Below are 27586 nucleotides of genomic sequence, written 5' to 3' on the forward strand. Positions count from 1 at the left end.
TAAAATTTATAACACAAAAAATTCACAAAAAAAGACTATGAATTTGGTAAAATGACAAATAAAAAATTTATCAAAAAGCAACATTAGAATCCTTTTAATGGGTCCATCTGATTATTAACTTAAATCACATCTGAAGAACATGAGAACAAATATAACCAACTTAATTACATTGTACTCTTGTTTTATTACTCAAATGATTAAACAAGCATAATCAGCTTTTTCAACCTATTTTATTCATAATGAAAATCCAGACTAATCCTACAAACCTCTAATAATGTCTTCATCATGCCAAAGGATCGCCTAATTGACACATTGCGCATACATGCATAGATATGCATGCATGTCTGTGTGTGTGCATAGTTCATGTATGCATCTATGAATGATAATCAAAACATGAGACTATATTAGTCATTAGATGATGCAACTATCTCATCAGTTTACTCAAGAATAAGACACTTGAAGAGCAACAGATCTCTTTTAAAAAAAAAGAAAAAAAAATCCAAGTAAACAACTCTTTCTGCAGCAAAGGCACAAAGTTACCTTCACCTATTGCTAGCTAAGCACTTAATAATAGAAAGGTAAAAGAAATTACACTCACCAGCCACGACGTCTTGAAAAATAGTCACTGTCCAGAGATACAGCAAGAGCAACAGCAACAGCTCTTTCAGTCAGAGTTAAAGGTCGGACAACTTCTAGTTCTTCTATCTACAACATTTTAAGGAAATATGATATAAGATAAAAAGATTGAGAAACATCCAAGATTATCTTCATTTGGACTTACTGTTGAAGCTAGACCGGGGGTAACACTTGAACCAGCATCCCCAAATCGGATGACATATTGACCAGCATCTGTGAAGAGCTGCCAAGAAAGTCCACTTTTAATTCATTTACAATAATGTTTTGACTGAACTAATGTACACTTGCATAGTGAATGGATGTGAAAGTTGATTCATCACTTGGAGAACAGCATCTAATTAGCCAAACCAAAAATGAACCTAAAGAAGGTAACCAGCACATTCAGAACAAGAACATTGATAATTAAACATTTACAAGGATGCCAAAAACAAAAAGATAAAGACAATAAGGAGTAGGTCTAGGAAAAGGTTTAATGACTGATGTTTCAAATTTAAATTAAATATAAAGCACCTTAAAACTCTTGATCTGCAATATATAAACGCTAATGGAATCACAGCATTGAGATAAAGTAAAATACATTTAAGGAAAGTAAGAAACAAGGACTAAAGCACAAAGCATGCTTAAATATTGTCAAATCCGATATAAAAGCTTTGATTTTCAAATCAAAATATTATGTAACTCCCCTCGCTATCTAAAGAATAATACATTTAGAACTGTGTTTCAACTTGGCTCCAGTATTATTGCGCCTCAGAAACAAAACCGATTCCTATTACGATTTGAATACTCATAAAGACTGCTTTTTACCAAGGGAAGAATTATCTCAGGTTGTCTGAATTCATTCACATGATCAATGATGTAAAAACTTTAACCAACTTCCTATGTTAATGCTTTCTCAGCTAGCCTCTCTTTCACATAACAACCACACCGACTAACAATGTTGGTACAAAGTTCGCAGCAAATTACTAGACCTGGACTTCTACGGGGCCTTCCAAATCTATACAAAACCATTTAAGGGGGAAGGATCACACACTGGCATATGAAAGAAGAGCATATTTTGTACTCTTTTACATAAATGGATCTCAGGGAATAAACAAAATCCCTAACAGTTAACAGTATTCAACTAACTATAGTCTTAATGATGATATTCCTATTAACTCTGATAAAATGCGAACAGTTAAATGAAAATAACAGAAAATTTATGAAATTGAAGTGTTTGGATTATTATATATTTGGAATTGAGAATGATAAAGCAAAGTGAACATCAAATTAAGGATATTGAATGTGGATATTGCATAAATACAGAGCCAACACATCAATGAGTAGATAATGAATGCTTATATTGCACAAATTAAGGATATTAAATGCTGATATTGCATATTAAACATTGTAGAATACATAAATGCATGACATTGAACAGATAAATCTATTTGAATGATGGACATCCAACGGATGGAACTTCCACATAACAGTTAAAATGTTCCACGAAAGCTAAGATTGCATAGGACGCAGCAGAATCAATCATAGATATAAGCATGCATATATGTGAAGCAAATCTAACCTCAAGGCCAACACCCCTCCAATCGCGATCAATCTGAGCCAATACATTGTCATTCTCATCCTTCAGGGTAAACGTCCAATTCCAAAATCCAGGGTTTTCAACCACGGCAAATTGCTTATTCCTACAATTCAGATAATTAAAAATTTTAAAATTGAATTAGTAGAGAAATGCCAGGATATTTCAATATTAAATGCTTGCTAAAAACTCCAAGAAATTGATAGTTTCTCCTTGGAAAATTATAGTATGATACCTCCTCTGAGATGCACAGCAGATTATTTTTTATATCACAACTAGATGTCGTGATACGCATACAGTAAATTACAGAATAACCTGTCATTTCAGGCCACTGGAAGTGAATTACCGACCTGAAGGACTATACTTTAGGTCACTAGAATTTAGCATAAATTGAGTTCAATGAAGATCAATTTTACATTCTAACCGCTGTGGTTAAATGCCTTTTGCTTTTGGCTGAAACATGGGCTTTTGCATATTCATATGTGCGTGATACGAATGAACTTGGAAAGATTAAAAAACTTGAGCAACCTATTGTTCTGAAAAATATAAAAAGAAAAACCAAATGTCATATGTTACCCGAGGTATAAATCATATATTCTCCTCCAAAGATGCCAGCGTCTATGAACTACACCAATTTCCTAGAGAAGAACAAAAGATTAAGATACTCACTAGGAAAAATTGGAAAATCTGTATAGCTCACCATCTAGACAGGTAATATGAGAATACACCATATACAACAAAAAACATTTACATACCTTTCCTTCAACTTCTGCATAAATACTGCTGTTTATCAACCAAATTGGCCTGCGAATCTATTACTAGATGTGATATCACAACAATGCAAAGATGAAAATTGTAGTAGCTAGAGAAAAGGGGGTAAATAATGTTTAATAGTCTATCAAGTACCAGATTAAGGTGTTACCGTAAATATCTCATTTCCCATAGCATCAATTATCTTAGCAGTAAATGGACGTCTTGTACGAAGAAGCTGTATTTGACAAGTATATGTATTCTTTAGAAACAAGGAACAAACAAGAATTGACAAAACTATTGTACAGTACGCATTAGATGAAAACTGCAACTATGAAATGAGTACTTCTAGGTAAAAAATAAACCAGTTTACATTAAGATCCAACTCACATGAGCAAGGTTTATCTGCCAAACAAGATCAAATATGCAATAACTAGAATGTGAAATATATAATTATACACATAATGCCTACACACATATTGACCAATTGGAAAGTTTATGACATGAATTTCCCCCTTCTCGACATGTATCATCAAACCCTCAATCCCTGTATCATGTGCTTATCAGTAATAAAAAGGTGATGAAAGAGGATTTCGCAAAGAAGATCCTATGATGTAGCCATAAAACACTAATATGCCACGAATACAACAGAGACTACAGATTCAAACAATAATCCATTAGTTTATTGCAAAATGTTTATGCAGATAATAGGATATCACATGTGAAGACAAGATGGCCAAGTGTAAATATTGTCAGTGGTCAAGCATGTAGGAAATACTGCAGTTTAGCATTTATCCACTATTGCTTGGAAAATAAAAGCTCAGAGAGCAGGGGGAAGGGAAAGAAGGTGGGAAAGGAGGGAGATTGTAGACAATGACATGAATATTTCTTTGTTATCCTCTTATATTTGCAGAGAAACTAAAATATTTTTGTAGAATCATACTCAGAAAGAAGTTAACAATAACAGATTTAAGTCAAGGTACGATGTCATATTTTAAGTCTAAGGTTCCTCAAGACATGATTTTTCTTAGTAAAATAAACATAATCAACATGCTATACCATTTTATTCGGTGAGACATTGGATATTAAATGATAAAGATGAAATGCTTACACTTCTACCCGCAAAAATGATTGCTGATGAACGTTCAGCTTAAGGTTCCTTCTTGAATCTACTTATGTCATATAAGTGAAAAGCAATAATATAAAATAGAAATTTTTGTTGGTTCTATGCCTTCTTTGTGCTTCTGGTTGAATGTAATATAACATACAGCAAATGTCATTACCTCCTTCTAGAGTCTTGGGCTCAGAAAATTTTGAAGTCTTGCTCTCTAGTTGTGCAAACTTAAACTAGCTAAAACAGCGTCACCATCAAAGTAGGTTTTCTTTCTGTCTGCCAAAAAGCCTTCTCAGTTTCTGTCAATAGTTTCCATGCCTGAGAACTTGGCAGAAACTTAAAGAGGACAGGTCGATATCAGGTTGACACCTTACAAGTCTATCAATATCTCCTAAGCCTTGTGCTTCATAACTAATCCCGTTATAATGAAACAACAGCAATGGGAGAGGGGGGGACAAGATAGGTCAAATAGTCAGCTAATATTTTGAGAGTACTTTCCATTCCACGGAGCAAAAGAAAATCAACAAATGTGCTCATGAAATGCAGATAAGTAAGGAAACGCATCGCACCACAAAATAAACAAAATATCATGCCCAACATCATTACATTCTTATGCTTGAATAGTGAATAGTAACATACCTGCCTAAAGATGAGATTGCTTCGCTCGTGAATAAAACCCACAGGCTGAAAGAGTTAACAACATTCCCAAAAACCATGAGATTGAAATTGAGAAGCCACTCTTCGTAATACAAAATATAGAAATATCAAAAACTTCAGTATCCCAAATGGAAGAGACTAGTACATACAGATTGTGGGTAGCACGCATCCATTATCACATACCGGCTCTCCTGTAATATTTTTTTGGGAAACATCAATGACCGACCAGCATCTATGAATAATAAGATTTGGTAACAGAAGGCTTTAGATACTCAAGACATATAGTATATAACACAATCATAGAACATGACCATAATATTATGAGAAACTCAAAGCTAATGTTAGTTTAATGAAGAAGGTGCTCAATTCATACTGATTTTAGAAAAGTTATATTCCAGTAAATGTGTTCCACAAGGCTGTCATGTTTTATAAAAACAAACGATACATGTATGTGATGTAATCAGTCAATGATTCTAATAGAAATTGATTTATTAGGTACAATAAAAATAATTTGTTACATTTTCAGGTTTTTTACGAGGTAAATGATACATAAAAACGCTGGTTTATGTGGGGTGTCCACATAAATGGGTGAATATGTTCTGTATCGCTCATTTTTAGAGCGAGTCCAATTAATTGGACGAGTACTCTGCCACAGATTTCATGCTTTGAAGATTGTTACCGTAAGTGTACCCAGTTTATATGGACTGTATTGCATACACAAACACATAACAAAGAAAAACTAGGAACTTGGAAGTTGACATAGAACTCATATGAATCCATAGCACCTAAGTCAGACTCCAATTTATGATCATTTATCCTGTTTCTATCAATGATGAATTTAGCAGGAACAAAATTATGAAGATTGAACAGTTATACCTCAGTGATGCATTATAAACTTTCATTTACAAGCATCAAATTAAACTATGAGTCACTAACAGAGCCAATACATTACCTGCTCAATAGCAAACATAATATTAGCCCATTCTATGTCTCTTGTGATAACCAAATTGGATCTCGCCAAAAGAGGAGCTAGTTTCACCTGTGAAACAAAAGAAGATATATAACTCATCTTCAGCTGCTCAACAACTTCTGAGTGAAGCAAACTAATGTCAATTGAACTGCTATAAATTAACAAGATACAATAGTTTAACAATATATTAAACAAAACGGTGTTGTGAGTATGAACAATAATAAATGTCAAAACATCATTGACTCTAATAATAAAAAAATCAACGAAATAAAGTGCTAATTTCTCATTGTCATTGTATTTGGCTTGTATATGAAGAAAGCAGCTTGCAGATCCTACCAACCCAAAGGTCCACCTAGTACTACATCATGCAAAATTTATGCTTTCAATAGAACGTGAGAACAGGATCAAGAAAGTTTTATGCCGAAAATAAGCAAATTAAGAGAAAATATAAGACTTAGTTTCAGTCACTGATAATAACTAACAACTTTTGTCCCCTTCACAGAAACTAGCTTTACGCTTTACGCTTTGTTTTCCTCAGATCCTTAAGGCTGTTTGGTTCAAATCCTAATATTATAGGATTTAGAATCCCATCAAGAATTTCAAATAGATAGGTTATAATACATGGCTTGGAATTTATAATCTTTTCCTTGGTTCAACATGATTAGGGGCTGTTTGGTTCGTTTTTAAACAGTGTGGAAAAGTTTTACAAGCCCTCCACGTCAGTTTTTAAGGTGCCACGTAAGATTTTATTTTTCCGTCGGTTTTTTTTCCCCACTTTGGTTCGTTAGGGTTGAAGAAGGGAAATGGGCATGAAATCGCCGCCACATCATCTTCTTTTTCCTCCCCCAATTCCTGCCCATTCCTCGTGAAATCGACGACAATCGAAGCCACGTCGGCTTGTTGCTTTCCTCGTTGATTTCTTCGGCGATCTATACTTACCTCCTTTCTCTCCTCCCGCCAGAAAGTCCCGCGACCTTTGTTGTCCCTGTATTCGAAGAAATTCGTGGGAGGGGCTCTGATCTTTGTCGACAATAATCAGATCTGATCTTTGCCGACGCTGTTGCTTCATAAATCAAGGTAAAAATTGATTTTTTTTAAAATTTTCTTATTATTAGTTTAATTTACTGCAATTATCTGATAATTTGTGGCAGGGGGTCTGATCTACGCAATTTTTCTCATTTTCGAAGAATTTTTTGTGATTTTCCTATTTTTTTGGGATTTAGAAGCAATTTACAGTGGATGCTTAAATTTTTGCTCTCTATAAGTGGATTAGCAAAAAACGAAATAATGCATGCTTAAATGTATTGCTATTAAATAATCAAGTTGATTAAAAAAAATGTAATAATGCATGCTTAAATGTGGTGAGATATATGTGAGAGCTGCATTATTCTTGAGCATATGTCATATGACCTGTTCTGATCTCATTTGCGTATTAAACACGATGCTAACGATTCATCCATTTATAAATTAAAATTCTGAACAATCTAAAAGAAATTAAAACGAAATTGAATTGTTATCTGATCCGATCCAAAGTGCATCATACAAGTCATTTTACAGAAGAACTATTCTACACTATCAAGCTAGCATTGATTCCTAATATTTCCTTTATATAAGTTTTTTACGGGTCACGTGGAATTGAAAGCCAAATTTCAAGATATTTTTTTAAATCAAAAATGCACTGCTACAAGTTTAACCTAATTTTAATTTGTTTTTGTAAAAAAGGTGATATTAGGAGTATCTTAGTCTAATATCATTTTACTAAGTTTTTGAAACGAGGAGGTTATAACGTGCACACACATACGCAATGTTTACCTGTTGAGGAATTTATAAAGAGAGAGAACAATTAAGAGCATAGTTCAATGATCTCTCAAAGAATCTCCACACGAGTCACTAGTTCAAGGATCTCCCAATTAAATTGAGAGTCTATTAGTGAGACAATAACTGTTTTCTCCAAATTTTACATTTTTTTGCATCAACATAATAGCTTCGTAGAAAACTATTGCAAATAATCAGTACAAACGTAGTTAGTATTGTCCATGAAAAAGTGCCTATATGGGCATCACCAGCCTCTCATATCAATGTTATCACGATATCACTACTGTTTTTCCAACAAAGTGCCTGTCCTTCTCGCATCATGTGGAGTAATGTCGTAGAACTGTTATCCCACTCATTTGCATTCCTATTGAACTCTAGGAGACTTCGTCCATGGAACTCGTCGCCTAATTTGTGCAAACTATTTTATTGATATATAAGAATCAAAACCAGGAAGTCAAAGAAAATTACTTTTGTGCAAACTATTTGTTTTTTTTTGTGATTTCTGATTTTGAGAAAAAATAGTTTCATGTTAATGTAGTTTTTTTCAATTTAGGAGCTAAAAGTGCATGTCTTTGATATTTTTAAATGCTAGATATTTCAGATAAGCAGTAATCTATGTGGGTCATTTTTAATTTATAATTTGTTCAGATTTTCTAAGAATTCGACTTTGTTTCTAACTGGGTAATAATTTTTTGCATCGTAGATGGATAATGATGGTGATTATTCTGATGAACAAAGTGTTGATAATATGGTTCAAGGTGCTGCCCTATCCGTTTTAATTATAATAATTACTGTTATAAGGAGAATGCAAGCAATGCGTAAATCAATTCGTAGTGGTCCAAGTAAGGAAAAAAAAAGACAAGAGAGAGCTAGAATTGAGCACATAGAGCGAATTTATAATGGTTTTAGTGATAGTTGTGTGAATTATATTAGAATGCGGAGTGGTGCTTTTGTTAAACTAGCGAGTATAATGAGGAACAATTGCATGCTAACAGACTCAAGAAATGTAACAGTGGAAGAACAACTTATCATGACACTGAACATTCTGGGTCATAAATCTAAAAATCGGATTATTAGATCTCATTTTATAAGATCAGGGGAGACAGTTAGTAGATATTTCAAAAAGGTATTACAAGCAATTATTTGCCTGCGTGGACGATACATGAGACAAGCTCCCAATGACATCCCCCAAGAGATCGTTAACAACCCGCTATACTACCCTTATTTCAAGGTATATCTACACTTTAAGCACATTTAAGTGTATAATCAATGGAAGTAAATTGTAATTTAGGTGTGTGATACATGTATTATAGGATTGCATTGGAATGATTGATGGGACTCATGTTGATGCAATGCTTCCGATTAATCTTGTTGCACGCTTTCGAGGCCGCAAAGGTGTTACACAAAATGTGCTTGCAGCTTGCACCCCAAACAAGCTATTCACATATATTCTAGCAGGTTGGGAGGGGTCTGCAAATGATTATAGGATTCTTCAGGATGCATTGTCTAGACCACAACCACATGGATTGAGAGTCTATGATGGTAATTAAATAAAGACTTAACTTAAAATTTATGAATGTTTAATATTCAAACTTGACTTAACAATTATCTTAATGAAATTGTAGGCAAATACTATCTATGTGATGCTGGGTACCCAACCATGCCAGGTTTCATCTCTCCATACCGAGGTGTTCGATATCATTTGAAAGAACATTCGGGTAAAACACCTAAGAATAGAAGGGAATTATTCAATCTAAGACATTCTTCATTGAGGTCTAAGATTGAATCTGCATTTGGCACATTGAAGAATCGTTTCAAGATTTTGTGTGCTAAGCCGCATTATCCTTTTCCTATACAAGTAGATATTGTATTGGCATGCACGATACTCCATAATTTCATTGCAACTGTGGATCCAAGAGATGAACTACTCAACGTTGATGAATTTAATGAAGACATTGATGGTGAGGTGGCCTTTGAGAATGACACTAATTTAGTTGATTTTACTCAAAATCAATCCCAAAGAGAGCAAACTAAATCAAGAAATGAGTGGAAGACTCTTAGGGATAACATTGCTTGGGCGATGTGGGTGGACTACTGTGATAAGTATAATCATGGTGTAACCACAGAGACTTGATTTTTTTTGTTTTATTTATGCTCATATATGTACTCAATAACTCTATTTCCATTAATGACGTTCTGTTTTTAATTATCGTTTTTAATGTTTTACTTCTTTCAGTTATCTAACTTTCTCTATTTAATTAGTAATGGCTGATAATACATCATTAAGTGGGAGAGATAATCCAAAAGGCAAGGGGGTAGTTCCATCACGTTCCCCACCACCTCAACCCCCGCAGTCTGTACATCATGGCGATGGTGGGTATTTTCCATTTCAGCAATCATATTTTGTACCACCACCTCAAGCATATCCGAACATGCCATTTCATGATAGCAGCTACTTTCCGATGCACCATACTCTTGGGTCATATACGAATATGCTGAATTCTTCAACTTTACCTCCACAATTTCACAGTCCTAATCTTAGTGGGGTGCAGCTTTCTCACACTAGTGGTAATGGATCTACTCCCGAATCAGGTTCCAAACTGGACCTCGTAGAAGAAGGGGTAGAAACATCGCCAAATCCAAAGAAGAAGAGGAAAAAAAACACATCTAAAAAAAACGATGAAGCAGGTGGTTCTCAAGGAACCAAACATTTATTCTGGGATTCCCGTTATGATGATGAGCTCATTCCATTTCTTACCGACTTGGTAAGGAAGGGTTATAAACCCGACAAAAGCTTTAAGAGAACTGCTTTTCATATGGCTTCTCAACACATTAATGAGAAGTTTAACACAATTTTTAAGTGGGATAATGTCATGCACCGCATCAAAACTCTACGAACAAGATTTCGTGATTATGGAAACTTGTCGTAATCTCAGTGGTGCTGGATGGGATGAAAGTACGAAGACTGTCATCATGGAGCCTGAATGTTTGGATAGGTGGATTGAGGTAAATAAACTCTGGTAAAACGATGATGATTTTTTCCATTTTTTTACTTATTTTCATTGAATTAATTAAAATATGTTTTTTCAGGACAAGAGCTTTAAGAATGCTAAGCTTAGACAATATGTCAATAAACCCCTGAGGCATTATGATGATCTCGCCCTTATCATCGGTGATGATCAAGCTACAGGACAATTTGCTAGTGATGCTTGGAAAAAGTTTAGCCGTAGTGAGACAATAAATCTTGGAGATGAGATGAACTCACCAATGCATTCTCCCCAATCTACTCAAGTACACATTTTAGATGACGAGGACACTCCTTCGCCTAATGAAGCACACAACACATCAAGTTCTAAAGCTAAGTCATCCTCCGTCAAGGTAAAGGCTCGTAAGACCAACCTAGATAGTGAGATCATGCTAAAGATGGTGGATAAGATAGATGTATTTAGCACAAACATGAAATGTGTGAATATGCATTGGACCGAGAAGTTATCCACGGTCCTATATGCTCATTCACATGACTTTACTGTTGCTAAGTTAGATACATACTACTGTCACCTCTTTATGAATGAGCATGAATCTAGACTATTTATGGGCATATCTTCGGATGGTCAGAAGGAGATGATAGAGGAGATGGTCAGAAGGAGATGATAGAGGCATTTCTCAACAAAGAGGATTGAAGACGTAGATCGTGGGTGTGTGTGTTAGTTTATGATTCTCACTTAAGTACTTTTTTGTTTGAAAACTTTTTTAATTACGGTTGAAGACTAATATCGTTTGGTTTAGAGACAATACTTTTTTAAAATGATGTTTTTGTGGTTGTCGAATTGTATGACAATAACTAATATTATATTTATATTGTAGTAGGTAGTTATTTGCTTTTATTTTTTAATATTATCTTTCATAGTGTGAATATTATGGTGTACTAACCTTTAAATTAAACTTGTGACTGCAGGATATTTATAAGTCACCATACAATTTTTTAAGATGCAAGCAACCTACAATGTGCACACATTGTACTGGATGGCTATTCCTCTGGGTATTTTGTGTAGTAAGTTTTCATGACACGTGTTTACGTTGGTGACTTTTTTACTTTTAGGCTATGATTATTGGCATAATATCTGAGATTAGCAACCTGCAATATCTATTGATATTGTACTGGATGGCTAACAATGATGATATTTATCATATAATGAGCCCTCAGCCCTATTCAGTTTGGTTTGCATCATCAATTTAGGCTATGATGATTGTCAGATTTTCTGAGATTAGCAACCTGCAATATCTATTGATATTGTACTGGATGGCTAACAATGATGATATTGACTAAATTCTGAGCCTTCAGCCATAATCAGTCATGCAACTCTTGTTGGCTTTGTGACCATTACTTGCTGTTGTGGGTTTGCTGGTTTTGTGTTCTGTTTGGGCACTGGTTGGTTTGCTTGTTTTGTGTTCAGTTTGGTGTACTTGCTGTTGTGGGTTTGCTGATTTTGTGTTCAGTTTGGGCACATGCTGGTTTGATGGTTTTGTGTTCCGTTTGGTGGACTTGTTGTTGTGGGTTTGCTGGTTTTGTGTTCAGTTTGGGCACAGGTTTAAATGCATCATCTCATCCAATTGCACTGCGCAGATATAGGGAAATGCATTTAATAGCATAATCAGTTCGGTTTAAAAGTATTGTCGAGCGAGCGAGCTGTTGTTGGTTTGCTGGTTTTGTGTTTAGTTTGGTTATTTTGTGTATGTTGGTTGTGTTCAGGTTGGTTTGCAATGTTTTGTAGACTGGTTGTAAGCCATGTTGTGTAAATGTTGTGCGCCACATCAGGTTTTGTGTAGCCATTTTGTGGCTGGGTGTGTAGCCGCATGTTGTTACTTGATTGTGTTCAGTTTGGTGTACTTGATGGTGTTGGTTATTTATGTGTGTAGCCTGGTTGTGAGCTAGGTTGGTTTGCTGGTTTAGTAGACTGGTTGTGAGCCATGTTGTGTAAGTGTTGTGCGCCACATCAGGTTTGTGTAGCCATTTTGTGGCTGGTTGTGTAGCCGCATGTTGTTAATTGAGTGTGTTCAGTTTGGTGTACTTGATGGTGTTGGTTATTTATGTGTGTAGCCTGGTTGTGAGCCAGGTTGGTTTGCTAGTTTAGTAGACTGGTTGTGAGCCACGTTATGTAAGTGTTGTGAGCATGTTCAGGTTTTGGTACGTGTTGGCTTTGTCCTCTACGGCCGTTGTCTTGCAGGTAAAAAACTTTTCTGTATATTATATTTTACTTCAATCATGTGGAATTAGGCTTTTTGTTTCACGTTTATTTCTTGTCTACAGTTAGCAATTAGCCCTGATGGGGTTCACATTCTTGGTGGCTCTAGTGATGGAAATGCTTACATATGGCAGGTATGTTTTAACTTTTAACATGTTTGCATCTCTAAATTCTCAGTTTCTCGCTTTGGACTCCATATTGTCATTGTTGAACTTAGGTACGTAGGCCTGAAAGTAATCCAATCATGTTGAAGGGACATGAAGCAGAAGTTACTGCTGTAGACTGGTATGCATTCTAGAAAAAGCAAATGCATCTGGTTCTTCTACAGCATAAGGTCTTTTGGCTGACATTTTCCTTGTGCCCTTTTATTTTATATCCCTTCAGGTGCTCTTCTGACTATGGGAAAATAGCAACTTTATCAGATGACTTCATGATGAGTGATGTCTCCAATAGTTTCCTGGAAGTTAACTTCATTACTTAAAAAATGCTCTTAATTATTAATCTTGTACCAAATATCTTTTACGTTAGGTTCGAGTCTGTAATATAAAAAAAGGAAGCTCCATTAGCACTAGATCGCCAACTGCAGTTCAAAAGAGAGTAATTGCACATTCAAGCATTGAATGCAGAAAGCTAATGATGGATGATTCTCATTCAGGATCAGAAGATATAGACAAGCACCTCTGCCATTAAAACGAAATGGAAATAAACTCACCCTCACCTATTCAAACTGAGGCAGTTAAGTTCACTACACCAGAATCCGGAAAGAAAAGAAAAATTGATATGTTTCTAAAGAGTCCAGCCTCTGAATCAGATAGTCCCTCTTCTGTCTTATATCCCCCTCCCTCTTTGAAAAGGAGAACCATTCGCGACTACTTTATGTCTTCATCTTGTAATTCTTGAACCACACTATTTTCTCTCTAAGCTAAGGTACTTATTTTCTCCCTCTATGATTCATTGACTATTTGCAATTCATATTACTTGATACTTTGTTTTTGCTGATACAGGCTTTTGAGTTTTGACCGACTGAGAGGCTGCTCCCCCGAGAATCCTCTCAAAGATGATTATTGTGGATATAACTGTCTAGAGCATCTAGCCTAAGAACTGCCAGCTATTAACATTTTTGTCCGATACCCATGAAGCTGGGGTAGTAAATATATGTTGTGTCATGCCAAAAATTTGTTGCCGAAGATCATAAGTACTTATCTCTATCAGCAAGAGTACTTGAGAAATACTTTTGTAACTGCTCTCTGATCAATATACTAAGCCAATTATGAGGCCAAGAAATGCTTGTATTACAGGATATTATGACATGAGCAGGCTCTAAACATCTACTTAAACTTTGTAAATTGTTGACCTGATGTATAAGCATATTGATTAATCTGAAGATTGTTTACTAATTGTTGACCTGATGTATAAGCATATTGATTTAATCAGTTATGTTTCTTTTCATATCACACTTCAACACAAGGCGTGAGCAGAGCAATAGAATGACAAAAAAGAATTTGCAGTTAAAGAGGATGAAAACAAAGGAATACCGTCATGCATTACTAAAGAAATCACGAACACGAGAAAGGGTAAGCTCAAACCCGTCCGTAAAAGCTACAAAAGACTTATAGAATCCTGTGAGTTGTCTATTGTGAATATTTATAATCAAGGTTTGATGTTTCAGTAAGAATATCTTTAGTTTTAAGTCCCTGCTTGAATATTTATAAGTATTGGCATTGATGGCTTATACGATGTAGGGGTAATCTTACCATGGTGACTATAAACACTTTTCACTACAAACTTTAAAACCAACCAAACACAAGAAAAGTGAGAAATGTCATATCAACAAAAGTTTTCCCTTTTTTTCCATGCGAACCAAACACAAGAAAAATAAATACATTGGTTTCCCATCATTTTTTTTGTACGAACCAAAGCGAAACAATCTATTTCTTGGAAAAGTTTGGAAAACTCAAAACTTGTGTTTTTGTACATGGAAATACATTTCCCTATATCTAGGAAACGAACCAAACAGCCCCTTAGAGGAAAGCAAATCCTAGAATTTTATAAGTTCCTGTTTGGTTCAAACCCAAAAATATAGGAAAGTAGAAATTGTACGGATACCTAATGCTAAAACTTTAAATTTTTAGGATTTGGCAAATATTCTCCAAATTATAGGATTTGGAAAATCCCAAAGTTCCTACTTTTTTTCATTTTATGGATCTAATGCCAAAAAAAATTTGAAACAAACACCCTATATTATATGGAATCCCGTTTATGAAAATGAGACACTTTTTGCTCCAAGAATTTCAAATCGACCCCCAAATGACAAAAATTATGTTGAGCCAGACAGCCCTCTGGCCTTTCCCTCTCATGACAAACTGACAAGATGGCATTTCCCTCAGGTAAAGCTCGTTATACTGCGATTGGTAGAAGGAATATAACTTATAATTGTACTGTTTTTAAGGAATAATCAAATTTTCAGAGACTAGAACAAAATTACGAGTGCTGTATACCCCCATTTGTTAGTTCCTTAAAAGTTTCTTTTTTTGATTAAATGAGAAGTGCCAAAAATATCAGCAAAACAACAAAAGTTTTGTCAAGTGAAGTGAAGGAATTAAGAAAGATGTAGTCCTTTTATTAATTTAAAATTACATATCATCAAGTTAATCAGAAAATTTAGATTATTCTACAATTTAGAATAAATAAACACATGATTTGCCCCTCTTTTTCATTTTTGGCAACAGAATATGCAAATCCAACTATTTTCCCAACAAACCAAACACCTGATTTTGACTGACTTCAAATACAATAATTTGCAGATATCAGGATGAATAATTGGGGTTAATTTTTTGAAAAATGCAGCATGCAACATTTACCAAACAGCCTGTAAATAAACTTCAACCAACATTTATGTGTAATATGAATTCAGATAGTCTACTCAGAAAAGTAAGACTTAATCTAAAGCACTGTTTTAAAAAGCCTCCGTCTAGTCCGCCTAGGCGTATGCTTAGGTCTAGGCAATATCTTGGCTGCCTAACTAGCGCCTAACGGTTAGGCGGTACCTAAACTGCCCACCTAGGTTTTGGGAGTGTTTAGGGAGGCATTGTTTGCTTACGTGAACTGCACCATTTAGGCCTTGATCGTGATTTTCTGTGTTGCGGTCTCCACGTCTTCCGACCTCCTTCAAACTCCTTTAACCTCTAAATATGAACACCTCCACTACTTCCTCCGACCTTCAGCAAAACTTCCTCGACCACCACTTAAATAAAGAAAAAAATAGACACCAATCTAGCACCTATGTTTTCTATAACATTAATATTCACTACTAATTATTGTAATTAAAAAATAAAAAAATAAAATCCTAGGCTCTTGGTGACGGATCCAACACCTAGGCCTCTAAACGCTTTCTATAACCTTGTTAGTTAGTTTTGTTATTTAGCATTTAAGTATACATGGTTTATTGTGGATCTAGGATTGCTATTTTTTTTTACAAATTTATATGAATTTAATACATATTTTATCAATTATTATAATTAAACAATTTTAAAAATAACCAAACGCCTAAGCGCTGCCTAGGCATACGCCTAGGCGTCTAGGTGCTAGGCACTGACTCAAACACCTAGTCCGCCTAGCCCCTTCTGCAACATTTATCTGGAGGAGAGAGGTTAGTCCTACTTAACTCAGTTTTGAGCTCTTTACCTTTATTTTGGATGTCTTTTTTCCTCTTCCTTGGGTGGGCTATAGAGAGAATAGATAAAGTTAGAAGAAGATTCATATGGGCCGCTTCTATGGATTGTTCAGGGCCAGCTAGTTTGGTTAGATGGGAGCATATCTGTAGACCTAAAAGCCTGGGTAGCATGGGTGTCTTAAATCTTCAGGTAATGAAGAAAGCTTTTCTGAACAAATGGATTTGGAGGTGGTTTGAGAACAACACTGTGTTGTGGAAGAATATTATCCAGGGGAAGTACTATGGAAATGGGAAGATCATGTATATTACCAATTCATCTTATACTTCACATTTCTGGGAAAACATTATTAAATCTGCTGATTGTTTCCTCGTCAATACACATGTTCAAGTAGGAGTTGGAGATAGAGCAGATTTTTTGGTTAGACAGATGGCTAACTTCAGTTTAGCCTCTTCATTTCCTGAGCTTTTCCAACTTCCTTCTCCTTTAGCTTTTGTGCAGTCTCAAAGAATTCAGAGTGAAGCAGCTTGGAAGTGATGTATTCAGTTTTCCAGGCAGTAACTGGCCCTCTAGTGTTCAAATACTTGGAGTTGTTGGAACTATTGCAATATAACAGGAAATGAGAGGCCTGATACTAGAATTTGGAAGCTAAGGCCTGAAAGAAATTTTACAACCTAGTCATTATATCAATTTTTGGCAGATGGAGGGATGAGAGTGCAATATTTTGACATTTGGATGGTTTCTGCTTCATTGAAGGCAAAAGTTTTGTTCAGGTTGACTCGGCATTACTTGGAAAATTGAATACAAAAAATAGACTTTTGATGAGGCACATCCAGGTTGATCCCAAGTGTATATCATGTGAGAGTATCAATGGAAAGAAACACATGACTACATGAGCATTTTTTAAATTTATTGTGGCTGTGTGAAATCTGTGTGGAAGTCTTTAGACTACAAATTTGATCTGTGTGATCATCCTGCTGATTTGTTTAGACTGGTGTTTTTGGAGACACTCATAGTTGAAAGAAGATATATGGCAAAGTTGGGAAGCTTATATCTTTCTTTTAGTTTGGAGTGTTCGGAGAGAAAGAAATAACAGAATTTCCATGCACAAAAGTAGTCACTCTGCAACTCTGGGGGGGAAAACACTCATTTTGCCTCTTCTTGGTTAGGGAAACTTGAAGCTGGAGATGGACCTGATGCTGCTGGCCATGCTGCTGTATATACAAGGCAACAGGGAGGGATAATGCAGGGAGGAAGTGATTGGCCCATTGATATATTAAGGAAATCAAAAGATGGCTGTTTACTTTTGTTTCTTTTGTGTGTATTTTGTGGTTGGTAAAACTATGTTGTTAATGTTGCTATATTTCGTAGAATGTATTAGGAGTGCACTCTGGGGTAGGGAGTGTACTCCTTGAACTATTACCAATCCATTTTGGGAGTAATGTCAGCGGCTGAAGCCTCTTGAATTCAGATAGTCTGGAAACTACAACCCCAAATATACATGTATATAATACATTACATTTCGATACAGAAGCTCGCAAACCCAACAAAATTTACCTCTATGCATAACAAACACATACATTATCCAAAAAATTAAAGTTCACCAAACCCTAGCTCTTACCTCCTCAGGTGAATCAGGGGATAATAACCCGCCAAGATTTTGACTAACTGGAGGTTGCTTAACAATCCTCTCTCTCCTTTTCTCTATCATGGCAAGCTTCTTCCTTTCTTCAGTCCACAGCTTCGCAAGCCAATCCCTAGTAATCGAACCCTCATAGCGAGCAGAACTGCCAAATCTGCACAATAAATTGGGGCGAGTTTCCAGAAATTTTGGGCCAATTCTTCGAAGTGAATTCATCATAGCTGCAAGTGACAGTTGATGAAAGATCAAAAAGAGGTGAGAGAGGGGAAATTGATCTTGAGAGTAGGCAAAGTGATGCTCACAGAACTCTCCGCTTGAATCTCCGCCTCCGTCGCCGTCAGATCGCCGGAGACAAAGATCTCAGTGAAGGGGAAACCTCTCAGGTTAGGGATTTTCCCCTTAAAAATTTTTAGGTCTTTTTAAGATCTTAGGCGGGGCAATGTAATATTAAGAAAGCTTCAAGTGATTTTGGGCTGCAGCCCAGGGCTTTTTGTATAACATGGGGCCAAGAGTTAAAAGTGAATAATGTCAGCAAAATAAATAGAATCGACTATAAAAATAAAATCACTATGCTATACGCTAACGGATGTTATTCGCATGGAAGTAGCTATGAAGTAGTTGAAGTTAAAAAAATAAGATATGCTTTGGATCTTTAAAAAAGCTACTTTCAGTATTTTTTTAAGAGCTGCCGTGTCACCTATGCGTCATCTCTATTTCCTATATCTCTTTTCTCTCCTAAAGTTTCGGAAGTACCGTAGAAGTAACTAAAATTGAGTCTATTTAGGAATAAAAAATATTTTCATTATTGCATGAATGTTCTCTATTTCTAAATAAAATCCCAAAATATCTTTTTTCTCTCTTCCTAGCAATATTTATAATTACTACCAAACAAAAAAGTGAATGAAGTGGAAGAAATAGTATTTTGTCTACTTCCAAAAACTTATGAAATAAACAAAATATCGTACTTCCACTACTTCTTACTTCGTAATTCCAGAACTAATAGATTTGATCTACTTCTTATTTTTGATAATTCTTGTCAACCATAAAAGTCCTAAAATAAACTCCATGATTGTCAACAAAATCTATAATCATCCATAACCGAAACAACACCACCACTGAAGTTTTTTTTCCCTAAATTTTTACAATCAACAATACATAAGGGTGGCCCAGCCCGACCAGGAAAACCGGGTCCGGGCCAAGCAAAAAGGGGTACCTGAGCAGGACCTGGGCCCGAGCGGGCCGACCGGGTTTTTTTTTTTTTTTTTTTTGCTTAAAATTAGTTTTTTTGTAAAAAAATTCAAGAGTAATTAAAAATAAAATATGCAAAATTTTGATAATAAATCAATTATATTATTAATCACTTTTAATTATACAATTTACAAATACAAATATCATAGAAATTAAAATGATAAAAAATAAATTCTTTATTATTAAATCATTAATTATTATAATTTTTTTGGAATTTATCGTATCATAATAGATGAATACATCCTAACTAGGTTGGCACCTACACATCTATATCACTATCATTTGCAACTCTTTCTAAAATAAATTATCAAAATTTTACGGGTAAGAAATAAAAATTACAAATTAATGAGTTATTTGACTAATCTTTACTCTTTATCTCTATCTCCTATTGTCAACTCATCAAGTCTATCTTCAATACTTGTCATCTAATCAATGTCTTAAGTTCCCTTCTCTGACCTCCACCAATCTTGTAGGCATGTTACCGCATGTACTGTAGATGGATCAAAATATCCCAAAAACAGCAAAAAATGCTAAAATTTAAGGGTATTTTGGTCATTTGGTTAGGGGCTGCCTCTATAAATAGAGAGGGGGTTTCATTTGTTTTTCTCATACAAAACTCATTTACTTCTCTCTAATTCCCTCTTATACTTTCTAATACTCTCTTATTCTTTCTTTTACCCTCTAATTCTCCAACCAAATGGCTTCCTTCTTTGATTATGAACGGCAAGTTCCAACTCCCGATATTAAAAAGAGTCCTACTCCTACTCCTACTACACCTATAGCTACTCCTCCTACCGATGTTGATCATGAATCCGATGGCGATGATCCCAAAGCTAGAGCTCCTAAAAGGCCAAGATTCAATGTGTGAAATTTTTTCGAGAAGATAGAAGTCACCAAGGATCAACACAATAAACTTCTCACTCAGAAGGTTAAATGTGCATTGCGTGGTCATATTTTCCAAGCTCATCATAAGAACGGCACCAATCACCTCAAGCACCATTTAGAAAAGCATAGTAGAGATCAAGCGGTAACGTCTCAAGGAGACATCTGTCAGTCTCTACTCTCTCAATCATCAACCTCCGGTAGCCTCGGTTTTTGAATCTGTAACACAATTAAAGCTAGGAAATATGTCATCAGCTTTATTATTCTTAAAAACTTTCTTTTTAAATTAGTAGAAGATGATGAATTTGAGGATATGATTAGAGATGGTTTTTATCCCTCTTTTAAAAAAAAATCTTATCAATCTTGTCGATGTGATATTTTGAAATATTATCACGAGGAACAAATAAAAATAATTTCTTATTTTTAAATTTTAAACTGTAATTTTTCTTTAACTTCTGATATATGGACATCTAGAGAGTAAACTGATTATTTATGTATCACAGTACATTAGATTGATAATATTTGACAAATGTTTAAAAGAATTATTTCTTTTATTTCATTTAAAGATTCACACATTGGTGTTAATATTGCAAATTTAGGTGTTAATATTGCAAATTTAATAATAGAAGAACTTTCAAAATTAGAAATTTCTAAAAAATATTTTTCTCTTTCACTAGATAATACAAGTAATAATAATGTAGCCGTAGATCATATCAAATCATCTTTGTTATTATCATGTCATGGTAATATTTTTCATATTAGATGCATATGTTATATTTTAAATTTAATTGTTCAAAGTGTATTTAATGAAATTAAACCCATGATAGAATAGGTTAAGGTTATAGCTTATGCTCATAATGCTTCTGAACAAAGACTTAAAAGATAAAAACAATTCTGTAAAAGAAAATCTTTGAAACCTAGGTTAATTCCAAAATATGTTGATAATAAGTGGAATTCCACCTATGCAATGTTAAATGTGGCAATAGAGTATAAAAAATTATAAATAATTTTATTACTTTTTTATGCTTCTAGTTCTAGCTCTGGTAGTATGTATAGAATAACTGTTGAAGAATGGATAGTTATATATAGTGTAAAAGAGATATTACAAGCTTTTTATGATGCTACTATGTTATTATCTGGTTGTTATTATCCAACTATTATTCAAGCTGCTTTACAAGTTTTAAATATTTAATTTTTTTACTACTTATCATATGGATAATTATTTTGGAAATATAATTTCTCAAATGAAAAGTAAATTTAATAAGTATTTTAGGAATATTCTTATTATTTTTTGTTTGGAGGTTCTTATCGATCCATGTTTGAAGGATGTTGGCCTTCAAAATTTGTTAAATTATTTATATGAAAACATTATAATAAGAACTGATGATGGTAAGACTATTACTGATCTTACTTATTATAACACTATTAAATATTATTTTTAAAAACTATATGAGAAGTATGCAGGTAGATATGATGTAAGTACACATCAACATACAACTTCTACTTTTACAAGTTCAAGCCAGGGCAAAGGTAAGAGTTTTAATAGATAATTAATGATAGCGAGTAGGGGTGTTAACAGAGCGGATACGGTTCGAATATGATACTTACCATATCCATATCCGCTTTCTATAAACGGATATGGATACAGATACACATTATCTTCGGTAAGAAAAAACATTAACCATATCCGCACTCATAGGAAACAGATATGGTTCGGATATTAGAGAATCGGATCAAATACGATCATGGATATGAAACAGATATTTGACAAACGGATATGAATTTGTACACAAACATATAAATTACAATCAAATGGGTAAATTATGTGGTTGTAGGCTTCTCCCTACATAAATGTATGTGGTCGCAAATCGAACTTCAAATTGAGAAGAGACTATGCATAATGAGCTTAACATATATCAATATCAAATAATAAAAACATAATACAACAATCGCATATATATGCAATATCATATAACTAGAGTTTCGATTCGACCTTATGGAACAACGAGGATGAGCGGAGTTTGGGTGGGACTGGGCGTGCTGGTCCTTCTCGCGGAGGAGCACGTCGGACAGGGGCCGAAGGAGGATGAAGGAGATGGCGGTGGGATAGGAGGCAAAGAGGGATCTGATGACGAATCTGGAGGAGTCGGGGTCGCAGAGGCGGCAGAGGGTAGAGAAGGAGTGGGGAGATCGAATGGAGAGGGGATGTCGAGCGGAGAGGGAGATGAAGGCGGAATGCATGCAAAGGAGTGTAGTGTGAGGCGGACTCGCGAGATGGCTATCGAGGCGGGTGAGGGACGTCGAATGAGGAGGCGGGGATGATCAGATGGAGAAGGAGAGTCGAGCAGCGAGGCGGCGATAGAGGAGGTGGGGTGTCGGAGGTTTGAGGGAGCATGTTTGGAGGTTAAGGGGTGTCGGCAGGTTGAACGGCAACACGTGGAGCGGGTGACGGAGAGATCCGGAACAGCGGAGTTGAGAATTTGGGAATTGATGAATGAGGAATGGATTTGGTAAAGCTAGGTTTTTTTACTTGGGTTGGGTTGGTTAGCAGTTACGGCTTTGGATATATAAATAGATTTGAATTCTTATGTTAATTGAATTGTGGATATATGTATCTACAATCGAATCTTACACTCATATTCGTATTCGGATCCATATTTGAAAAAAAAATAAAGACCAGATTCATATCCGAAACCGTATCCACCAGGTTATAAAAATAGCTCACCATATCTACATCCGTTCGGATACAGATGTGAATCGGTTCGGATAAAACCGAACCGTTTGGCACCCCTAATTACAAGTCAAAATAAACCACTCGCCAAACATATTACGTCTCGTTTAGTACGCATGAATGAGTGGAAATAAAATACAATTCTAACTTCTCATTCATGCTTACCAAACATGATGTGTTTTTGGATGCTAGAAATGACATTCATATTTATCATCAAATTTGACTTAATATGTGAATTGTTATTCCCAAGGGAAAAATATTTCTGGGCCCCAAAAAAAAATAAAAGAGATGTGTCGCAGCCCCCTCTTGTTTTTCCCTTGTGTTTCAGCCCTTTCACACTCTCCCAGAATTTTTTTTCCCGAAATTACCCTTCCCCTCTTCTTCTTCTTCTTCTCCTCTGCCTCCTCTCCCCTCTCTTCTTCTTCTTCTTCTTCTCCTCATCTTCTTCTTCTCCAGATACCCCCTCCCCAGGCCCCGTCCCCAACCTCCTCTGTCTCCTTCGTCAATATCCCTCTACTTAATCGATTTGGGAAGACCTTCAATTGGTCTTTGAAGCCCAACCTGATGGGGATTGCTTGCACACAAGGTACAATCTTTATTAATTGAGCTGGAGTTGGAGTTTTTGAATTTGATTGAGTTTTTAAGTTCATTGTATTGGATTTTGGGCTTCCATGTTCGATTTGTGATTAAATTGAGTGTTTTGATGTTGAATTATGTCAATGTATTAAGGATTTGATGTGGATCTGTTTTTTATCTTGATTTCTTGCACACAAGGTGTTTGATATAATGCATTGGTGAGAAGAAATAATTTTATTGGAGAGAATGGCTCAATCTCAGGAGTGTGTTATAATTTGATGGAATTAAACAAGATTTGAGACTGATGAAAAAAATCTATACAGGTGAAAACCCAGAGATGATTAGTTGTTCAGAATAATAGTTTTGATTTGTCTTAGTGAGTGCATTCTGTGGTGAGAGAGGAATGGACAGTTGAAGTTTTTGATAAGGGAATGCTCCATGAAGGAGTGCCTAAAGATAGAATGGTGAAGCTTCTTCAGATTGCATTGAAGTGCATATACAAATCTGTCGATGCTCGACCAACTATGAGCCAAGTTGTCAAGATGATACATTCATTGAAGGAAGAAGATGATAGGCCTGTTGTGTCTAAAATTGATTCAAGAGATGCTTAAAATTATGGAGTCTGTTTTTATAATGTCCTGGAATTTATGTATATGTTCCGTTTGACTATTATTATTTGCTAGTGTATATGTGTTGGTCATATATAAGGAGGTGGAAAATATTGTTTATTTGTTACACTGATGACATAGGTGATATTAGTCCAAATGGTGCTTTCAAACTCAAATTTAATAAATGAGGATGTCTATTTCTTGTTGATTTCTTGTTTCATGGTCTCCTTGACATTAGAAATTAAATAGATTCTTGTCACATATTTTTGTTAATGGACTGTGGTAGAGACACTAATTGCATTATTTCAAATAATGATGGGTCATCTCTGTGTTGCTAGTCCAAATGACACTTTCAAGTTGAAATTTGACAAAATCTAGCACGGATTTGCATGAAGTGTGTACTCATAACATGTTAAGTTTCAACTAACCATGTTAACGTTCATTATAACATGCTAACTTTTAGCTGAACATGTTAACTTTCATCATAATATGTTAATATTTACTATTACATGTTAACTTTCATCATAATATATTAAATTGAAGCTATAATAGTTACATGTTAAGATTATTGAGTTCTTGTATATCTTTGGCAGAAAAACAAAAGGGAAAAATAAAAACAGGAGAAAGAAAGGGGAAAATGTTAACTATAATAGTTCTATGTTGACTTTTAGTAGAACGTGTTAACTGTCATCCTAATATGTTAACTTTCATCCTAATATGTTAACTTTTCATATTGAATGTTAACTTTTGTTGTTTTATGTTAACTTTCATCCAAACCTGTTAACTTTCACTGCTTTATTTTCGTAGAAGCATTTAAAAAAAGCTATGAAATTGGTGATTGGTGTGTATTGCTTATTAGTATAATACTTTTGGTAGAGCAATGTAGGTTATCAAGACTTTTGTAGCACATTGTATTATATTTTTATAATATCTAAGATTGTAAGTCTAATCATATCGTTTATTCAAGCAATATCAGCTATAAGAATGTAAAAATTTTATTATAGTGAACATTAACATGTTTGAAAGTTAACATGTTATGATGAATGTTAACATGTTCAGTTAAAAGTTAACATATTATGGTAAAAGTTAACATGTAATAGTGAAGGTTAACATATTATGCTGCAATTTAACATGTTCAACTGAAAGTTAACATGTTACGAGGAGAACTAACATATAATGATGAAAGTTAATATGATTTATGAAGAAAGTTAACATGTCTTCAATGAATGTATCATCTCGGCAACTTGACTCATAGTTGGTCGAGCATCGGCAGATTTGTATATGCACTTTAATGCAATCTGAAGAAGCTTCACCATTCTATCTTCTTCAGATTGGTAGAATGGTGAAGCTTATATATAATGAGATTTAATAGTGTATTGTAACTTGAAGATTATATACATGATTTGTATATATTATGTACACAATAACCTCAAGATTATGTACATATTATGTATCATAATATTCAGGTTTTGATAAACATAATTTATATATAATCTTCAGTTTATTATGCACATCAAGTTCTATTTGAATGAAGTTGTACATATTCACATGACAGCCAAAATACATTTCACATACAATCGTAACAAATTACACCAAAATTGATCACTAAATAGACACAATACATTTTATTAAATTTTGATCTAAGTACAACCAAACCATAAGAACACATAGTATAATCAACTAAACAATGAAACATAACACGTTACGAGTAATTCTGGATGCAACATAAGGATCATCAGTACAACAATCTTAAAATTGAGTAGTAGTCACTAGAGGATGATTCGACATTCCACAACCATAAAAATTATAACACGCATTTGAGATTGAACCATTCTTTCCAATAAAACCATTTCTTCTCACCGAGATATTATATCAAACACCTTGTGTGCAAGCAATCCCCATCAGTTTGGGCTTCAAAGACCAATCAAATTTCTTCCCAAATCGAGCCAATATCCCTCTGCATCCCAAATCATCTCATATTCACAATCCTTGTCATCCTTCTCTTTAGATGAAACTACCAAGTTCCGTCCAATCGATTTGATAGAATTCATGCATTCGCTCAACCATGTTAAAAAGAAGGGAAATAGCAATATAGGATGGATATATTAGAATACTGAGTCACCTCCAGCTGTGATTAATGCTTTACTAACCCAAGGATCACTTTGTTCTTGGTCTATTTAGATAAAGAAAAAGTAGTCAAATAGCTAGCAATTCCAAGCAATAAATCAAAATAGGAAAATTGTTAAACATTAGCAATTTAGCATCAATCTCATCGAATCACCTCCAGCCACGTGTGGCACCCTGCTAGCCCCTAGATCAGCTCATTCTTCTTGCCATGTTAAAGGTTGAGACAGAAAAGACAATCAACAGGCTTGTACATGATATTCCAACTAGAAAAGAAGAAAAATAGAAGAAAGTATTGGTGATGTTAGGATGCTTTTAATTTGTCATCCACAGCAGCTGCCAATTAGCTATCCTATCGATCAAGCTCATCTTGAGTACCAAAAAAAAATGGATGTGTGAATATTACAGAGAAAATCATAAGAATATTAGCTTATGCAGAACTTCAAAATGAGCAAGATGTCTTGCCCACGAAATGAGATTCGCACGCTCAAACTCCGACATAGGTGAAGCTGTCACTTGGAGTGAGAGCTCTGGTGGCCAGCCCAGTCGAAGACCTTGAAGCGGAGGAGGTGGAGGAGGTCGGGGACGGGGCCCGAGGAGGGGGGAGGGAGGAGGGGTGGGGGGTTGGGCAAGGGTCTGGAGAAGAAGAAGAGGAGGAGAGAAGAGAGAAGGGAGAGGAGCAGTTAGCGAAGATGAGGAGAGAAGAGAGAGAGGAGAGGAGGCGGAGGAGAAGAAGAAGAAGAAGAGAGGGGAGAGCAGGCAGAGGAGGAGAAGAAGAAGAAAAGGGGAAGGGTAATTTCGGGGAAAAAATTTCTGGGAGAGTGTGAAAGGGCTGAAACACAAGGGAAAAACAAGAGGATGTTGGGACACATCTCTTTTATTTTTTGGGGGCCCAGAAACATTTTTTCCTATTGCCAATGAAGGAATTGATATTCCCATTTGAATGAGAATAAAAATAATAAAATAAATTTTAGATATACATTTTTAAAAATATTCTCACTTAATTCTTTAATCATATCCAAACATGAAAATAAAAATGGACATTTCATTCCTACATTAATTCTGTTCTCGCTTGACTCTGTTTCCGCAGCCGTTAAAGTTTGCTTATAGTACACTTTAACCGATTGCAAAACATGCTCATGGTCTACTTTACAAACCCCAATAACTGACACCAAAGGAGTTTTTTTTTTTAAATAGATAAATAAAGATTCCGGAGATTCTTCCGGCTTCCAAGCCGAAACATTTCTAACAAATAAATAATTAAAAATTGTCCAAAAAATAGTAATTCAAAATAAATAAATAAACAAATAATTGGATAAAGAAAGAAGTAATAATAATACAGTACT

General features: G+C 35.0%; 3 protein-coding genes across 5 annotated transcripts; 2 read left to right on the forward strand and 1 right to left on the reverse strand.

Annotated features, from left to right (window-relative positions):
* LOC109825397 (phospholipid scramblase family protein C343.06c) lies at nucleotides 565-18511 on the reverse strand. Its single transcript, XM_020392251.1, is given in 11 exon segments — nucleotides 565-705; nucleotides 782-859; nucleotides 2195-2315; nucleotides 2786-2847; nucleotides 2965-3021; nucleotides 3132-3197; nucleotides 4713-4757; nucleotides 4880-4921; nucleotides 5683-5769; nucleotides 18051-18292; nucleotides 18374-18511. Coding segments are annotated over 10 exon segments (939 nt in total). The 5' UTR covers nucleotides 18291-18292; nucleotides 18374-18511.
* LOC109825332 (protein ALP1-like) lies at nucleotides 6451-9830 on the forward strand. 3 transcript variants are annotated; one of them, XM_020392176.1, is made up of 4 exons: nucleotides 6451-6777; nucleotides 8219-8273; nucleotides 8829-9057; nucleotides 9141-9721. In XM_020392176.1, exons 2-4 carry the CDS (start codon nucleotides 8226-8228, stop codon nucleotides 9647-9649), a joined length of 786 nt encoding a protein of 261 aa, XP_020247765.1. In that variant the 5' UTR covers nucleotides 6451-6777; nucleotides 8219-8225; the 3' UTR covers nucleotides 9650-9721. The 3 variants fall into 3 exon arrangements, 2 of the variants coding, with proteins under 2 accessions (XP_020247765.1, XP_020247766.1); XR_002242978.1 differs by lacking the exons at nucleotides 8829-9057; nucleotides 9141-9721 and adding an exon at nucleotides 9778-9830; XM_020392177.1 differs by lacking the exon at nucleotides 8219-8273.
* On the forward strand, nucleotides 10446-13254 carry LOC109825333 (denticleless protein homolog A-like). Its single transcript, XM_020392178.1, has 6 exons — nucleotides 10446-10521; nucleotides 10606-10893; nucleotides 11471-12740; nucleotides 12824-12892; nucleotides 12976-13043; nucleotides 13143-13254. The coding sequence occupies exons 3-6, from the start codon at nucleotides 12687-12689 to the stop codon at nucleotides 13237-13239; spliced, it is 288 nt and encodes a 95-aa protein (XP_020247767.1). The 5' UTR covers nucleotides 10446-10521; nucleotides 10606-10893; nucleotides 11471-12686; the 3' UTR covers nucleotides 13240-13254.

This window comes from Asparagus officinalis, chromosome 10 (genome assembly GCF_001876935.1).
Source record: "Asparagus officinalis chromosome 10, Aspof.V1, whole genome shotgun sequence".
In the NCBI taxonomy this organism is placed as follows: Eukaryota; Viridiplantae; Streptophyta; class Magnoliopsida; order Asparagales; family Asparagaceae; genus Asparagus; species Asparagus officinalis.

What these genes read in the sequence shown, in the direction of transcription:
- LOC109825332 (XM_020392176.1), top strand. Translation starts at nt 8,226, where the DNA reads ATGATGGTGATTATTCTGATGAACAAAGTGTTGATAATATGGTTCAAG. An exon ending in TGTTGATAATATGGTTCAAG is followed by an intron (nt 8,274 to 8,828) that starts GTGCTGCCCTAT and finishes CATGTATTATAG; the next exon opens with GATTGCATTGGAATGATTGA. An exon ending in TGGATTGAGAGTCTATGATG is followed by an intron (nt 9,058 to 9,140) that starts GTAATTAAATAA and finishes ATGAAATTGTAG; the next exon opens with GCAAATACTATCTATGTGAT.
- LOC109825333 (XM_020392178.1), top strand. Translation starts at nt 12,687, where the DNA reads ATGTTCAGGTTTTGGTACGTGTTGGCTTTGTCCTCTACGGCCGTTGTC. An exon ending in CTACGGCCGTTGTCTTGCAG is followed by an intron (nt 12,741 to 12,823) that starts GTAAAAAACTTT and finishes TCTTGTCTACAG; the next exon opens with TTAGCAATTAGCCCTGATGG. An exon ending in GAAGTTACTGCTGTAGACTG is followed by an intron (nt 13,044 to 13,142) that starts GTATGCATTCTA and finishes ATATCCCTTCAG; the next exon opens with GTGCTCTTCTGACTATGGGA.